Below are 17979 nucleotides of genomic sequence, written 5' to 3' on the forward strand. Positions count from 1 at the left end.
GCACAGGGCTCCAGGTACGATGGAGAGAAGATGGAGAGACATGTCAGGAGTAGCCAAACAGCAAAGGAAACACAACATTTTGTTTACAAGCTGTTCAAGTGACACTCACGCACCCACTGAGATCAACCTGCATGTTTCCAATTTTGCTGAAGCAGGGCAGGCTTAAGTGTATTTATCAGAGAATTGGGAACTATTGAACAATCAGTCTCAGCATAGCCAAAAGCAAAGGCATGAGCTTGGCATCCAGGAGCACAGGTCAGGCTTATCAAACTCTTATTACACATTGGAGAGCAAGAGTTTCTCCGGGCAGCTTCCAGATCACATCCAAGGTCAACTCAACACTAGCATCAGGGCACAGCTTTTGGATAACATGGCTAATAAGATTCCAGGATGCCCAAGGAGTTATTAGCTTCTTTGCTGTGCTAGTGACAGCAAAATCAAAAGCTTTGTCTACCTCCAGTGGCCTTCAAACATGATGAGTGTTTTCAGGAGAAAGAACAAAAATAATTATCAGCATCAGGAAATAGTGAGAACCAATGAAAAAGTTACAGCCCTTGCAATACAATCAAGCATAACCTGTCAGAATTTACATGGAGTTAAGAAATACATTTTCATTCTCTGTGTAAATTTGTAGAGAAGAAGAGGAATGTATGGAGGAAAAAGCCCTCTCTATTTTTTCAAGTTATATCATCCTTTAACAGCTTTCAATTAGAAGATTGCTCTTACCAGTACATTATAAACATCATCCCTTTTCTTGATAAAGCAGTTATAGCATGAATTTAAATGACCAGCAGAAAGCAACACTAGAGGCCTGAAATCATCACCTCCCACTTTAAAATACAGTCTGATCTATGGAATTTGCCTAAAAACTTGGAATTTGTGCTCACCTCTGGGTCCTGCTACGGTCTCGTTCATTTGGTCTCTGTCTAATCCCACAGGGTCAGACACACTTTCAAGAGGTCATAGGCCACTTTATTTTAAGCAGTTCAATGAAAAAGGAATAATTTTCAGCTCCCTATGGATTTTCATGCTTTCAAGAGGTCAAAGGCTCTGCAGAGCCCAGTTTGCCTTCTGGGCTGGAACAGTAAAGGCACATGAGTTTCTGTAGCCAGCAGCACCCAGAGCAGCATGAACTAATCCACACATGCAGATGCTTCGATCAGAGGCAGCTTTGAACACTGCTGACCTAAGCTCAAACAGTGGCCAAGGGAGAGCACTGCAGGGCCTCACCTGCTCTGCTCCAGAGCTAGAACAGCCTTCTCTCCCGCCCAGGCTGCTGAGAGGACCTGCTGCCCACCCCAGTGAGACAGGAGGGGAGGTGCAAGGCAGAGGGAGAGGCTCCCCTCCTGCACATGCAGCTGCTGCTGTGTCTGCATGCAAGGCAAGGGAGCAGCTCCAGCCTGGTGCCTGTGTCCTGCACTTGTGTCAGTACCACTGGGTGCTTCTGGAAAAGACTGGGAATGACAGGGAAAAGACCTAGCTCTGACAATTACACAGCCTGCCAGTGAGAGCTGTGGTGTGACTTGCTATGGGCATCACCCAGAAACATCAAAACCTTCACCCACAGGAAGAGCTCAGAAGCAGAGCCCAGCAAAGGCAGATCCATGCTCTTCGTAAGTTCTGCTTCAATGAAATGGTTCAATAGAGGCATTAAGAAAACAAATAAAGCCCAAGACATACTGAAGAACCAGTGACACAAAAATCCTACTTGGGAAATGTCTAATTATTTAAGAATTGTTTGTGACCAGTGAAACTTTTCTTTGTATATTATTAAAGAGCAGCAGTGGACACACAAACTGGCAGATGTGTCTGGCTTATGTCTGGGTGATGGAAGGAGGGAATGAACCACTGTTTAAAACCTGTTAAAACCCTGTTTTAAACACACTCCTAAATTCACATCAGAACCCAGAAGTGCTAGCTGTGTACCATGGAAAATGACCAGAGTAACTAAGATGAACTGAGGGAAACCCATGAGCAGCAGCCTGAACACAAGCTGTGATCTGTCTCAGTCTCCTTTTTCAATACATATTGAAATGTAGTGAAAGCAAAGGTAAACATTCCCAAAGGGAACTCTCAGCCAGGACTGAATTTATTTCAAGAGCTATTTACCAGAAGTATTTCCAGGGTTTTATCAGCAGTTACTTCTCTCAAATACCACACTGCATTTCCCTTAGATTAGCTCCTGCTCTTTTGTACTGCTCAGTCCCTCATATTGCCATATCCTCTGTACAAGGACTGTTAAGTGCAAGCTCAAAATTTAGCAGAATTGGGCCTTCTGAAAGTTACAAATGCATTTCTGCATTTATTTTTCCCCCTCTTTTTCTTTCACTCTGTAAGATTTCAGTACAGAAAAAACATCAAAAATACTCAAACATTATCATATTCACGGCCTCTGAAAGGCTAAAACATTCAACTTTCCTTCAGTTGCTTCCTCCTTTTTTCCCCTGTGAGCTGTCAAATTCTTGCATGATGTATCAAAAGAAAACAAAGCAGCAGCAGTGCTGGTTTTATCCTAGGGACAATGAAACTGGAGATCAAGTTGATCTGGACATCAAGATTTATGTCCAATATTTTTTAAAAAAGCTGAAACTGGAATGTCATTTTTAAGCATGTAAAATGTAGTAAACACTTAATTTGAGTAAGTAAAGGGCAATGCTGGAACATGAACTGCTATAAACAAGAATTTATTCATGTCAGGAGGAAAGCATCACACTCCTGAGATGGATAAAAGTTGTGTAATTGTCAGATGAGAAGTAGGATTCAATGAAAATGTTAAAGAAGATCTATAAAAAAGCCAGTGACTTGTTTCACAGCTAAAACTTGGTTCAGGTTGAATAAGGAAGGAATATATGGTTAATGACTTACAACTTAATGACATGGTTAATGACTTACAACAATTAGCATACAAGTTGTTTGGGTGAAAGGAGATTTATCAGATATTTGCTGGTCCATATCAATGCAGCATAAGTTGTAAACCACAGCTGCACATCCAGTCCAGACATCTCCATGTAGGTGTCAGCTTTTACCTACTGCTCTCCCTGCTTGGATACAAAGCACTTTTTTCACAGAAGACCCCAGATGAAACTCCAATATCACCCATATTGATTGATTTGCACATGATTATTCAGTATTTGCACAAGCAAATGCCCAGTTGGGTTCTTGGACTCAGAAGGCACCTGAGGCATCTAGCAGAAGCAGGAAGTTGGAATTCCTCTATTTCCTTCCCTTTGTGGCAAGGACAGCAGTGATTTTAAAGAGCAGAAGCAGCAGATTTGCTTGTTGTACAGCAAAACAATCCTTGGCAATTAAATTCCCCAAGACCTGTCACCACAGTGACACCAATCCTGTGCGTGAGACCTTCCGTTGTCATTGCCATGATTTAGCCACTGCTATAGAAGCTGTGCATTCCCTTTGATGCTATTTCAATTCATATTTTTCATCTCAGCCAACTGCTCCTGAAGGGCATTGATGTGCCTTTTGTACAGATTCAGGCATTATCTTGATGACCATAATGAGGAGAAGCTTTCTGTTTGTTTATTTTTAAATACAAGTTTAGATTGTGAACAATTATACAACTAGATCTTGAAAAAATCTTTTGTGACCACATGTTTGCCTGCATAATCTCATCTAAACAGGGATTCTTGTTTAAAAGTGACTCAGACAATAAGGCCACACAAGGATAACAGCCCTGTAAGAGGTTTTCAATGGGTAAAAATAACAATAATAAAATTACATGCAAGTTCCGCTTTTGTGTGAGGTTTTATATTTGAGGGTATGTAATAGAACTGAAACATTTTAAAATGTCCACATAAAAAGCATTCACCATGCTACAGATCAAAGAGTTGTAGTAAAAGATTAAGCACATTTATTGCTAAGTAGAAAAACATTTCAACATACCAGATGAAGATAACCATATGCAAAAGACCTTTGCTTCAGTTCCTAATATAAGCTACCTAAATATAAATTTTACAAGCAACAGACAAGAACAAACCAGCAGAAGATGATGAATTCCAAAAGCCCCAAGCTCTCCACCAGTGCAAGTTTATCAGGACAGCCTGAAAAACAGCTGCACACTTGCCAGCACAGCCAGCCAGGGAAGCACACACATCTCATTTCCATTCTGGAAAGCTTCTGCTGAGGGAGCTGGGCACCTCACACATGCCATTGCCAAATTCAGCACACAGGGCTAAAGGTGCTGGCACCCCTGCTAGAGAGGCTGGAAAGGAGCTGTGCCAGCAGCTGTAACCCCAGGAAGGCAACAGCTTTCAAAGGTGCTCCTCTGGCTGCTCAGTGTTCAAGCTCTGTATGGGTAAGCTCACCACGAGCACCAAGACATCCATTTGCATCTCATGTCTATCAAACTTTACAGCTATAAAAGTGTCTCCACTGAACAAAATATGCATTCCTTGATGTCCCAGGGATCATCACAAGCTGTTAAGGTTGTGGCAAACACAGCTGCTCAAAGATGGTCTGGCAACCCAGAACTTGCTGAGGGTCTCTCCAGGAGATAACCTGCTGAGCCAACCTTGCAGCATCTGCCAGAAATGCAGCACACTGCAAAGGCATCAATGGACATTTCCTGCTGCTTGCTGGAAGGCTTTGCCTAACCAGTGGTCTTTCAACATCATACTCTTCATCAAGAAGTATCTTTGCTAATTCCTTATGGGAATTTGTACTAGCAGGAAAAGAAATTTCATTCCATAAGGTTATATGACAGTATCAATTATATTGTCCAGCATTTTTGAGGTGAAATCCAAGAATGGTCTCACTTTGTTTTGAGGCTGTCTGCCATTCAGCCAGGAGGACTTAAGAGCTGCTATGACATACAGACCCTCATGTTTTAGGAGTTAGAAAGCACAGGAAAAAACAGGAACTGTCCTTGAGAGGAACAGCCAGTCAAAACTCTGACAACCACACAAAACATTCCTCCCTTTTGGCAATTCTGTCCCTTGGCAAGCAGCACATCCATTATTTTACTTCTGAGGGAGCTATGAAAAGTTCTTGGGGTTTTTTCTAGTTTGAACAAGTCCATGAAGCATTGCCTTTAGAGTCAATGATTCTGTACACGTCAGCAAAGCCCAATGTTCCAGCAATTGTTTGTCAATGGCATGCACTGAATTAGTGGATGGCTTTTGGTGACAGTCAAACTCCAGTGAAGTCAATGAGAAGCTTGCCTGACTTAGAATGTGGCATAATACAAACTATACATAAAGGAATATAAAGGTGATAAAGGAATATAAAGGAATTTAAAGGTGATATGTAACACGCCCGATGGAATTTCTAGATTTTCTAGATGCTTATTTCCTTCCCAATGTCATGAAAAGATTCTGAAGAGCTCATGAACAGAAGTCAAACATCCCAAAGACTTATAGAAGGATAAGGATACTTATCTTTATGCATTGTCCTTTTTGTATCAAAAAGGACAATACAAAAATGACCTGCCATTTTGAAAATTTCCACTGCTTCTAAAAGACTGTTACTTTTGCAGTAGCAGGAATTAGACTACAGTGAAAAATATCACTAATTAAATACTCTTATTTGGCCTGCTTCCACATTTTTTCTTTCTTAAACAGGTAAAATATGTGGTAAAAAAATCCAAATGAAACACACACACACAAAAAGCTACACTGAACCTGATGTTTGATAAACAAGAATAATTACCACCTGAAAAAAAACCCCACTTGTTAAGATTTAGAAAGCCTACACATAAAGAAAAGGAAAACGGTAATCAGAGCTGTCTACAAAAATGGGATAAATGGTTTCATGTTTGGACTAACTCAGTAAACTTGCCATCAATCAGAACCAAAACATACAACTAAAATTTCAAAATCACTTACACAGAAACATACAGCCTACAAATTTCAAGTTGCTCTTTTCACGGGGTTGGATTAGTTAGTGGAACAGTTTATCATTCTTGGCATTTTGCACAGTTTACAGCCCTACTGCAAGTGCATACGAGTGTCCACAGCTACTGCTGGAGTTCAGACTCACTGTGAAGAACAATGATTTCAAAAGCAAAAGGCTCAGCCTAGGAGACCAAGGTGTAGAGAATGAAGCTAAAAAAATAAGGAGATAGAATGTGCACTGGGATTAATTACTTGGTTACAGAGTCCAAGTTTAGGAAGAAAAAGGGAATTCAAGAGTAAAATTAACAAGAGAAGCGGTCAGGAAGCTGAGTAAGCAGAGCACTGAGGTCAATGAGAAAACAGGTGGGAAACATGAAACCACTCTGGAAGGGAGACTGCAGTTAGGAGGAAAATGGAAAAGTGACAAGTCTGTTAGAATGTGTACTGGAACAAGGAGAATTACTTGGCAAGGATTATGAATTTAAAAAGAAAAAGAAAGGGAGGGACACAGCCATGAGAGATCTCAGATCCCATGAAGAGATGGCAAACACCAACAAGCACAGACTGGATGAGGACTCTGGGGCCACTGGTACAAATGGAAGCTTGGATTTGGTCAGGACTCTGAACCCAACAGCTTGCTCCTGCTAGTAATACATATATCAGTCTCTGCTTTACCATTTTCATCTCCACAAAGCCTAGGAAATGACATGAATATGTTAAAAAAAGCAGCAAAACACCTACTTTTTACATTTCTTTTCTAGTTTTTACATTTCTTTTCTAGTTCTTGACTACTATCTTGGAATTTACTACTAGGGATTTTGTTCATTCTTTACAGTCTTTTCTACAGCATTTCTTGTAATGGTGTGATGGAAAAATTGAGATGGCAATTTGTCCAAGGCCATACAGCTTTCCAATACTAGGACCAGAACACAAGTTGAATGCCTCCCTCTTAAACTCCATGCTTATTCTTCCACCCTGAGCTTCTCTGCAATCAGGGTGCTGAGTATCACACTGTCAGAAGCAGGGTTTCTGACAACTTTGGGAAATGTTGAGCCTAAATTCCATTATATTCAGCTTCCTCAGAATCACAGAGTGATTCACAATCTTTCTGGAAGAAACCCTCAAGGACTTTTTGGCACAATTTCCTTTCTTCTCATCCTGACTCCAGCCCCTTTCCAGCCGCCTCAGCATCGTTTTTCCAGCTCCTGTCACTCAGCCCTCCCTGCTCGAGCCCTGTAACTGCGTGAGCTCCCCCAGCTGCAGCAGGGCTGGCACCAGGCCCAAGGTAATAAACCTATCAGAGCTCATTAGCTCGGTGTGCACTCTGTCCCTCACCCCCCGTGCTGTCATCCTCTGCTCACTCACTGCCTGGGAACTGGCACACACCAGGGTCAGGGCACCGATACAGCACAACCAAAAGCTTTTGTGCAATGCTCTTCCCCACCCTTACCCAGAAAAGCCATCCTTTCTTTTCCCAACACTCTCACCCCTACTTCGCTCCCTAACGATTCCTGATTTCACATAAGAAAAACTAAGCCTGTTTCATGGGGTGATTCTAGAATGCTCTGATACAAAAATTGCTGAAGTTTTTTATGGAAATGTAATAGATAGTCACATCCACATGCCTATGTAATAGATAAACAGTGCAATCTAATAGATAGTCACAATAGATAGTTTTTTAAAAAAAATTAAAACAGCTTTCTCTTTTCCTAATACAGGAATCCCCTGTTCTACATAATGACCAGGTATTAAAGCAGCCATACTTCTAAAAGGCAAGCTCCCTTTCCATTGTCAGACACAAACACTGGCTGGCACAAGAACTGAGAAGCAAGCAGAAATCCCATCTTTCTTTTCACAGAGTCCTATTTGAGGTTTAAAAAATTAGCCTGAATGTGACACATCCCATTTTATATAAGCTCACATATAAGCACAAGAGATCTCTCTTTACATTTAACTAGAGTACAACAGGATTTCCCTCCTGTAAGAAGGACGAGGAAGGGAAAGCAGAACTATCAAAGCAACAGCAGGAAGATTTCCCTGCTCTTTACCCAAAGCATAAACAACCAACAGAGCTGCCTTCCCTGGAACGTGTTGTAAACCTTGGTCTTAACCTCATTATGTTATCACCAGGCTGTGACACTGACCAGGCTTGTGCCATTTGCAGCTGCCAGTAAAGTGACAGAGGCATTTTCCTCTCAGCTTCCTATCTTAGGCAGTCTATAGTTTTATTCCTAAATGTATGTTATCTCTGTCCTAATGCATAATTGCAGGGATAACAAGCAGAAAGCCTCTGTATCAGTCACAGCCTCTGCTGCAGACTGACTTTAATTCCCCTCAAACCAGCTCCAATTTTTCTGGTTGCATTAACACACAACTGTTCTTTGCAGAGAGTTATACATGAGCTTGTTTTAATTGTGAATTTAAATTAAGTCTCAGCATGTTCATTAATACAAAAAAAAAGGAAAAAAATGCACCTAACACAACTGCCCTCCATCTGTGTAAGTTCAATAGTTTTCCAGTGCTTTCCAGTAGCAATAGTTTTTAGTTTTTAGTTACTTTTGCAGTAACACTGCAGAAGTAACACATTAAAACTGCTGAACCAATTTCAAGCATTTTTTATGAGTACATTATACTATCCTGGCATATTTCTTAAAGCCAGTGACAAAGACACTGCAGTGAGCATAAAAATAGGAAATGTGGGGTTTAGGATAAATGTTCATTTCAAAACTGAAAGGGCTTCACAGTTCAAGTTACTGTCCCCAGACTTGATAAAAAAGACCTGAAGATTTACAGGAATTATTATTGTAGGAAGAGAGATTGCAGAGAAACAGGCAGAATATCTGTGTGGCGTTAAACCTAAACTTGTAAAACACAACCCTGGCTATTCACAACTCCTGGCTAATGCAAGAGGGAAGGAATTATTTACTGGGCTCTTCCGTATCTATTTCAATGCTCACCACTGAGGCATCATATCAAACAGGTTGTGCAGCTAAAGACAAATGGAGACATGGAAGAGGTCACCGGTGTTGTTCAGGTACATGGGGAAGGCACACAGCACTGCCTGTGCCTCGTGTGACCAGTGGCTGGTCTCATGTGAAATTCACACACAGCAATTATTTGTCAAGCATTATTTAGGCATCATTTTTCTACTTTTACAGAGAGAAGGAAAAAGGGCACTCACATAACGCAGGATTCCTCTTCCTTCCCTCACCACCCTCTACTCCATTAGCTTGTAGAAGGCAATTGATTGAATTTTGACCTCAGTCACCAAGGAAAATGTTATTTGAAAAGTTATGATGAAACTTTGGAGAAGGAATACTCTGAGCCTAAGGCAAATCTGGCAGCTTATTGGAAAATTGTTCTGGCACTTTCAGAGCTTGTAAAACAGTTACTGCCCATCGTGTTTTCTGTAGATAGTTTCTTGTATCTCAAGAAATTAGAGATTTCTCAGGAAACCAGGGATGTGGGAGCTCCTGTGGTAGCTTTAACCCTAAACCAGCTAAATGGCAACATGAAAGTGAATCAAGAGTTCTGGGCAGCTAGAAAAATTCTGTATGCATTCAATCACCTTTCTGCACAGTACACACATCTGTGCATAACCCCATGCACACACAAACTCCTTGCCTGTGTCACATTACAGCCTTTGCAGCCCTCAACTTCATGGCTACAAAATAAATCTGATTGTGAAATAGATGCTCACAGGTAGAAAAAAAATCAAAGATGAAGTGATTACATGAGCTTTTACAGGAACACATTATTAAACCCAGCCTCTTCCCAGCCCCTTCCATGTGCAGTTTGGCTCTTTGACAGTGAGGTCCCTCTCTTGTACAGTTCCTGCCTGATGGAATAACTGTGACTCTCATCTATTCTTTCATTCCATTCCAAAACAAAACTAACACATTTTTTCACCCTTATCTCACCCATTTGCCCCCCATTCCCTCCCTTTTGCTCTGGACTTCACTCACAGAATGCAGCACATGCTGTATACTCAGGCAGTGTGCTCCTCAACAGCAGTGTACACGTGCCAAGGGATAAGCATGTAAACTGAGAAAGCAGCAACAAAACACACAAAACCCAGCAGCAGCAAACACAGACCAACAGGAGAGCACAGCCTACTGAGCAGCCACAGCTCCAGGCTTTTCTCTATAATGTAGAATGATCTTGGCTTCACAAGTCTACATCAAGTATCCAATTTTCCAGTTTTAATTTTTTTTGCCACGAAGACACAAAAAACAAAGTGGAGTCAAGCAGATTACTCATTTAACTTCCTTCTTCCCCTATTTCTGTGAAACAGCTATTTAGGTAAATTAACAATTCCTCCTCATCCTCAAGGCTCTAACATGTCCATACTTCCCTGAGATGACAACTCTTTCTTGGCTAGGTTTTTTTAAACTCCACCAACAAATAACACTGGAGTTTTTATAGACATTCTAAATGATGCAAAAGATGTCTTGGAAAACAGATGAAGAGTGGAAACTCAAATCACAAGGTGCACATATTTCTTGGTAGCAGAACAGTTTCAATACATCTTGTTCAATTACAGAGATACTTGCGGCCTGGTTTTAGCCTGCCCTCTCCTTACAGAATTGAGGCACATCCCCACAACCCAACTAAACTCAAACCAAATTGTGAGTCCTCTAACCTTCAAATCTGCTTCATTTTCCTCTTTGAACCCTGCAAGCCACAACATGCAATGAACGTACCTGTTTGCCTCACCAGGAGATCAACCGAATGTGGTTTTAATGAAATAAAATACAGTAATTTTTGAGAGGTGCCCTACTGAAGGTTTTTAAATACACACAGCACAACTCATCATTGTTAAACACTAAGTCACACCAACAAAGAACAGCCAAAGAGACACAAGACCAACTCACGTGTAGTGTAAATGTAGAGAGTAGTTAACAATCACTTACCACCTCCTGCTTCTCTTTTTGTACTTCTTTAAGGAGTTACAGTGCAAATGCACCACACTACAAATTTTTTACTACTTTTTTTTTTTTAAGCATAGAAGTATTGTTTCAGCAATTCCTGAAGTTTGCAACGTGTTTTCTAAAACTTCAAGAGAGATTTAATCAGATGACTGACTTCCAAGAGCAGCATGAATCTTTTTTAATTACAGTGTCTGTCAGCCACCCCAGTTGTTGCTACTTTAGAAGTATGGCTTTTGTTCTCCTCCACTGTCACTCTAAAATTTCTTAAGTCTCAATAAATTTTATTCAGGAAATAGCATCCCTGCTCCTAAACTCTGGGAGTAAGTTTTCATCCTGAGTCAACCTGACAAGTAGGAGATTTATTCACATATTTGAGAGGGAAAAAATATGTTTTCTGCTAATTCAGTGAACTGTGTTCCAGAGCTGGTTTGTGTTTTTGCCCTTACTGAACAGAATTCTTTGCTATGGCTTCATGCTAAGACAAAAGTAAACACTCTTCCTTTTTATACAGACAGCTCAATCCCAAAGTACCAAGGCTGGCATCAGTGGTGACAGATGAAAAGCTATATTCCCCAAACAAGAGGGAATGATTAAAAAAACAACAACAACTAAAAATTTTAAAAAACCCTGCAAACCAAACAAAAACCACCAAGTGCACAAATATTGTTCAGAAAAATCAATGCACGTGTCTGAAATGCAAATAATAACCAGTCATCAATCACCTGAGAGGAGGACAGCACCATTTTCACAATGGCACACAGTAAGACAAAAGCCACCAGATTAAAATCCCTGATTAAAAGATATCTCCCACAAATACCTGCAGGTTAAAATTTACCAAGCCCTTTTCCAGCATGCTTAAATTTGTTAACCTAAACATCACACACAACACCTGTGCAACTTTTTGGAATATTCTTCTCTATAACAAACTCCACTGAGACAGGTAATAAAATGAATTGACAAGACATAGCAATCAAAACCAATTTTTGTGATGTTCTAATCTTTGGTAGATATATTTACATTCCCTACCTTCACAGGTCTCCATTTTCACTTTTCAAAAAGAATTTCAAAATAGCAAAACTAAACACCATTGTGGACTTACCAGATTGGAATTGGTGGCATTGGAATCATCTTCTGGAAAGGGGATATAGATAGCTAAGGCCACACAATTGGCAAAAATAGTCAGTAAAATAATTATTTCAAATGGTCTGAGGAATGGAGTTAAGGAAATTGTTCCAAAATGAGCACACAAAAATAAAAGAAATTTTAAAAAAACAATATTTATAAGAACTCTGTTTAAAGAAAGCATTCCAAGCCTCTTATACTCTGAAAAGAAACATATGCCTTTTTAAGTGCTTTTAGGAGCTCCCAGCCAAAATTCTTCCTAATATGTCAAAAGCAGTGTAGGCCAGTCACGTGCCAGAGTAAACAAAGGTTTCTTAAAAGTTTTTTTTTCTTTTACTTATTTAGATTGCATTTTCCCAATTTTCCTTCAAATGTGGCTGCACTACAGAATAAGATAAGATAATAATAATAATAATAATAAGAGAAACCTGTACTATAATGACTGTCCTTGCTCTTTTTACTATTATTTTTTCTTGGTTGTTTTCATCTGCATTTATAAATTCTCAGATAATTTAAACAAACATTTTGGAGTTTCTTTTCTTTTGCTGTTGTTGCCGCTGTATTCTTGCCTCTCTTTCTCAGTTTCTCTCTCATATCTTGGAGTTAAATGTGAGGACTCAAGCAATAATAACCACTGTTAGAAGATGTTTAAAAAAAGGATAAATTTTGTTAAGGTAAAAAAAGTCTTTTGTCCAAAATGTGCTTACACTGCACATCGCCATGTATACTTGTTTTGCTTTAAAATTATTTGAAGGAATATTTATTTTTCTCTTATTTGCACTTCACTTGGCATCAGAGGGAACACAAAAGTTCAGTATTTTAGGGACAGCAGGAAGCTGAGAGTCCCTTCTGACAAAGAAACAGCTCAGAGGCATTTCAACCTTGCAGCAGCTTTGTTGGGGAAGAGAGAGAAACCAAACGTTTGGCATGTTCAACAAAGCAATCCTGCACAAGCTCAGTGCCCCCCTGGCTGTCCAGGGGAACCAAAGGGCATTTTTCCACTGCACTCCATCCACTTCCATGGTCTCCCTAACCCCTGCTGCCATGAAGGGTCTCCAAAGTCAGCCCAGAGACCAGATTTATGGTCTGTCTACATTTACTGGCCTGCAAGAACATCCTGGAGGCGACTTCTGGGATAACTCCCCAGCGCTCAGGAGGGGAATGAGGAGCAGGAGAGAATGCCAAGCATAACCTGTGCCACAGAGTGCATTTGAGCATGGCTTTATCTACCATGGGGCTGCCAAATGTCAGTGCAGCACGGATGCTTTTGGTCAGCAGACTGCTGTTCTCAGCAGGCCTGAGCAGAAAGAACAGGAGATCTTTGAATGTTAAGCTGGGCTGCAAGATATACACAAATTCCAGGCACCTGACTGCTGTTTATACTCAGATGCATTCTGCATTTCGCACATGGAAGACTCAGAGGGCTCCAGACTCACCAGACTACTGTGCTTAAGCCTCTGAATAATAGGAGATAAATGGTACTACAGAGGCAGAAGAGCAGATCAGGGCAGGAAGAGAAATCTACGTGAGAAATCAGTAAGACTTCTCAGGTGTGTACTACCCCAGGCTGTTTGTATAATGTTTACTGCTTAAATACCTGGATTTCCACAGGCTTTCATTTCCTTAAGCACTTTTTTCCCCCAAATTTTTGTTTGTTTATTTTGGCAGGATTATTATCCATTAATTTATCACTGTTTACACATATTTTCTTTCACTTCAATTCACTTTTTGCATTGTAAACATTAAATTCTATAAAATCTACGAATACACTGCACAAAAGGCAGAAAATTAAACACACAGCTAAATCCTTGCAAAATAAGGTAATTACTTCATTTCACTTTTTTCTTGAATGCAATTGCTCATTCAGGCTCTCAGCACTGTAACATTTGGGTAAGAAACACTGCTGAAGTACTACTTCATATTTGTTTAATATGTACTATGCTTAAATTTAGTGGTACAACAAATTAGGCTAAGTCTTTCTCAGTAGTTTTCAGCAAGTAGGAAAAGTCAGAATATAGAATTAAACTAAACCCTGTCACCACCCTTTGATATTGCTTGTTGTCATTGAAGTGTTTGATGTTTACAAACTCCAGATGTCCAATGAGAGGTTCTGATGGAAAAAAAATCCTTCCATCAAGTCACCTAAAACCAAACAAAACCCCTAACTGCAAGCTTCAGCATCTTTGTGTTGCTTTAATTGCACTGTTTGGTCATCTCTTGTTCTGAGCAGTGCTGCACCCTGGCTCACAACACCTCATTCCCATCATTTATTGCTGATCTTATCCATCTATCAAATGTTACTCTGAAGACATGTGGTGACTGGGGTGCTGCTAAGAAAACCAATATTCAGTTTTATCCTGTTAGTCATCACCCATCATCTCATGCCTAAAGTATCAGACTTATGTCAGAAGCAATAAAAAATAGCAAACTTAATCAGGGGATTAAAAATTAGCATCTGAAGAAGAAAGGAACAGGCAGGCAGGTGGTTTAAGGACATCCAAAGATTGACAGGAGCATTTTTAACAAGTTCTTAATCTGAAAACTATGTCCATGTCAGCAATACCTGATATACTCATTTTCTGTTTTCACCCAGCATCCCACCAGACACTCAAGGGAATAATATTATCACGTTGTCTTAAATGCCTTAATTCATTTTTTTTATCATATTAACTACTGCCAAGTTCTGTACTGCCTTTCCTTGACATGCTTATCTACCCCTAAAAACATTCTTTTTCTTTTGTATTTCCTGAAGAACCCCATTAGCTTGTAATTACTGCTCAGGGTTAATCCTGGTTTCTCTTTGAGGATGCAAAGGAGCAACACTTAATTTCAATTTGAATTCCACCCCGAAGACTCAAATTCCAGCTTGCACTGATCAGACTGGGATGCTTGAAAAGGCTTTGCTCTTTGCACACCATAAAGCAATGATCAGACTCTCCCTGACTTTCCAGGGAAGCAGCACCAACCTCTTCACTCTGCAGTTCTGTGTCAGTGGTTATCATCCATCATCTGTGACACCATCTGTCTCTTGTTCAGACTGTCAGATCTGGCTCTGCACTGCTTTTGGACATGTTACTTTAACTGTATTTATTTTTCCTTTATCCCTTACCACACAATACTGTGTCTTATGATTTTGACCAGAATTCCAATAAAATTAACAGTCCTCAGCCGAGTCTCAGGGTCCTACTGCATACCTTTGGGGGTTTTTACCTTGCCCTTTTGCTCCATTCTTTTCTCCATACTGTACAAAGTGTGATGTCACATGTTTAACAAAAAGGTGTATTATTCAAAGTAGCAGAGCTTTGGACTGGTGACACCTCTAAAAAACAAATAAATACAAAAAAGGGAAAGCCAGGAGCTGCTATCAAATCCCATAGATTGATAGTCCTGACCTCAGATACCTTGACTATCTCCCATGCATTTCCTGGCCCATACTTTTTCAAAGAGCAGAACTCAACCACTCAGCCTTATCAAGCTATTCAAGCTTCTAGTGGTCTCTGACACTGGGGTGTAGTTAAGAATTCCCTTCTGATCCTCTTTCCTCACCTGCTCCCCCTTCAGCATAAACCACCTCAGTTAAGACAACAAAAATTATTCGTGTGCTTTGAGTTCCCAGTGGTGGAACTTTCAACCTGATGCATGGATTTCCACCCGATGCATGGATTGCAAACTGATGCATGGATTTCTACCCGCTGCGTGGATTTCCACCTGATACATTGATTTCAAACCAACATTTGGATTTCCACCCAAGGCACCACTGATTTCAACCTGAGGCATGGAGTGCAAACCAATGCACAGATTTCCTCCTGATGCATGGATTGCAACTCAACGCATCAGTTTCAACCTGATGCATGGATTTCCACCTGATGCGTGAAATTCAACCCGAGGCATAGATTTCCACCCAATGCATGAAATTCCACCCGATGCACCACTGATTTCAACACAATGCATGGATTTCCACCCGAAGCACGGATTGCAAACCAACGCATAGATTGCAAACCAATGTATAGATCGCAAACCAATGCATAGATTGCAAACCTGGTGCATGGATTTCCACCCAAGGCACGGATTTCAACCTGATACACCACTGATTTCAACCCAATGTATGGATTTCAACCCGATGCACAAAATTCCACCCAATGCATTGATTTCAACCCGATGCATAGATTTCAATCTGATGTATAGATTTCCACCCAACACACTGATTTCCACCTGATGCGTGGATTCCAACCTCATGCATGAAATTCTACCTTCCACCTGATGCATGAAATTCCACCCAACACACTACTGATTTCCACCCAAGGCATGGATTCTCCCAGCCCATGCCCAGGAGCTGCTGTGCACAGAGGCCTGTCTGGCCGTGTGAAGGATATTTCCATTCGACGATGCTGATGCACGCCCTCCGGATGGGATTCTTCAGCGTGAGGCACAGCAGTGCCCGGGGAGGACGGGTGGCTGTGGTGGTGCCCTGCTTCTTCTGCTTGCCATACTGCTGCCGTTTCCTCTGCGTGGAGCTGGCCGTGGAGATGGTGGCGTTGCCAGCGCTGCCCATCAGCTTGGCTTGCCTGGCAGCATCGATGGCAGCCTGCCAGGACAGAGCTGCCCCCGGCGTGGGGATGTGCTCCGGGGCAAGCCCTGCAGCTGCATTGGCATTCATGTTGGCATGAGCTGGACGGGGACTCCCATAGTTGGAACCTGTGAGGGGAAAAAAAATTTAGGAATAAAATAAGCCAGAGAAATTTGTGAAGATGTTTTTTTAAACTGTGGGAGAGATAGCTAGTGCTCTTTTTAAACCTTCAGGGTAGCGTAAATCAAATTCTTCATTGAAAAGTAATACTGATATGCAATCCTTGGTCTTGCAAGAGATTCCCAACAAGACTGATGGATGCTGAGCTGTTAGAAGTGCCTCCAATCAATGCAGCCTCCAGACATTCCAAGAAAAGACATTATCGCTTCTTTTTCACCCACATATTTTGCAAGTTGAACTGTTTGAAAGTTCAAAAGGTGAGGCTAGTCCTCATCACCCTCTCACTCAGACATGCAGCATGATGCTATCTGGTACATGGCAAAGCACTCAAATGAAATTATCAAGTCCTATCACAAAAAACCTTCATGCTTCTTGGAGATTACCTGAAGGTAAGGCAAAATTTTGCCAATAAAGTTAATTATCCCTGCAAAAAACACATATGTACAGGTCTAAGAACAGCCTGAGCAGAAGGTACAGTGAAGCAGAAACCAGCACACAAAGACACAGCTGGTGGCTTTTGTGCTCTGTATGTTCCTGTGCAGAGAGTTTAGGCCCACCACATGTTTAGAAATTGGAACTAATTCCATATCCTGATAAACTACTGAATCAATGGAGAAAGTTATTTTAAAAGCACAAAATAATAAGAATGTTAAAACCTGAAAGTCCCCAGTGTTGCAGCTTCTTTAGCCAAAAGTGAGGAAGTATATGCATTTGCCCAATCCTAATGATGGAATATACACATCAGGTGATCAGGTGACATGTGGCTGGTGTTGAGAAGGTCTTAGCAGTACAAAAAATAAAGCCACTCTTTCAAGCCAGTGCAGTTGGTCCAGTGTTTCAGTAAAGACAGCTAAGTCACCTGTGCCTCTTCAATGAGGCTTTTACTGTGACCCAAATTAAAACCCCAGTCAATTCAAGAGGAAAGAATTTTGAAACTTCAAAACAGATTGCTTTACTCTTTGGGCTATGCTTCAGCTGAGTTCTGCAAGAAATTGTGAAATATTAACTGAATTTTATCCCAGACACTTTTTTGAAGAGAGTATAAGCCCTGTTTAAAAAGTGCAGCATAGATTCTACACAAAGTCACAAGAGAAATTCTGATTGAGAAGAACGACTTGCTTAGGTATGTCCTGTATTACATTTAAGAGACTATTTACTTTATTATGGACTTGTGAGTTTGCCTGCGGCCCATAATTTGAGGTACAGGTAAAAGGAGGCCTGAAAGGTCTGCAGATCTTGTTCCTCCACAGTTCAGCTTCAAAATCCTGCCCATTCCTGAGCCTGCCCATTCCTGATTCAGCAAGAACCTGAACGGTGCTTCCACTGACATCGG

The 17979-nt window shown here is 40.8% G+C and overlaps 1 protein-coding gene across 7 annotated transcripts in view; it reads right to left on the reverse strand.

Moving 5' to 3' along the window:
- CACNA1C (calcium voltage-gated channel subunit alpha1 C) overlaps positions 1-17979 on the reverse strand; it is a 416406-nt gene that overhangs the window by 371849 nt on the left and 26578 nt on the right. For all 7 annotated transcript variants that reach the window (XM_071422178.1, XM_071422182.1, XM_071422181.1 and 4 more), the window contains exons 2-3: positions 16272-16594; positions 11877-11981 (exon numbers count right to left, since the gene is read on the reverse strand). In XM_071422178.1, coding sequence (XP_071278279.1) covers positions 11877-11981; positions 16272-16594 — 428 coding nt within the window. The remainder of the gene's footprint in view (positions 1-11876; positions 11982-16271; positions 16595-17979) is intronic.

Source organism: Agelaius tricolor, unplaced genomic scaffold (assembly GCF_023055355.1).
Source record: "Agelaius tricolor isolate 1412-34295 unplaced genomic scaffold, bAgeTri1.0.p SCAF_3, whole genome shotgun sequence".
Classification (NCBI taxonomy): domain Eukaryota; kingdom Metazoa; phylum Chordata; class Aves; order Passeriformes; family Icteridae; genus Agelaius; species Agelaius tricolor.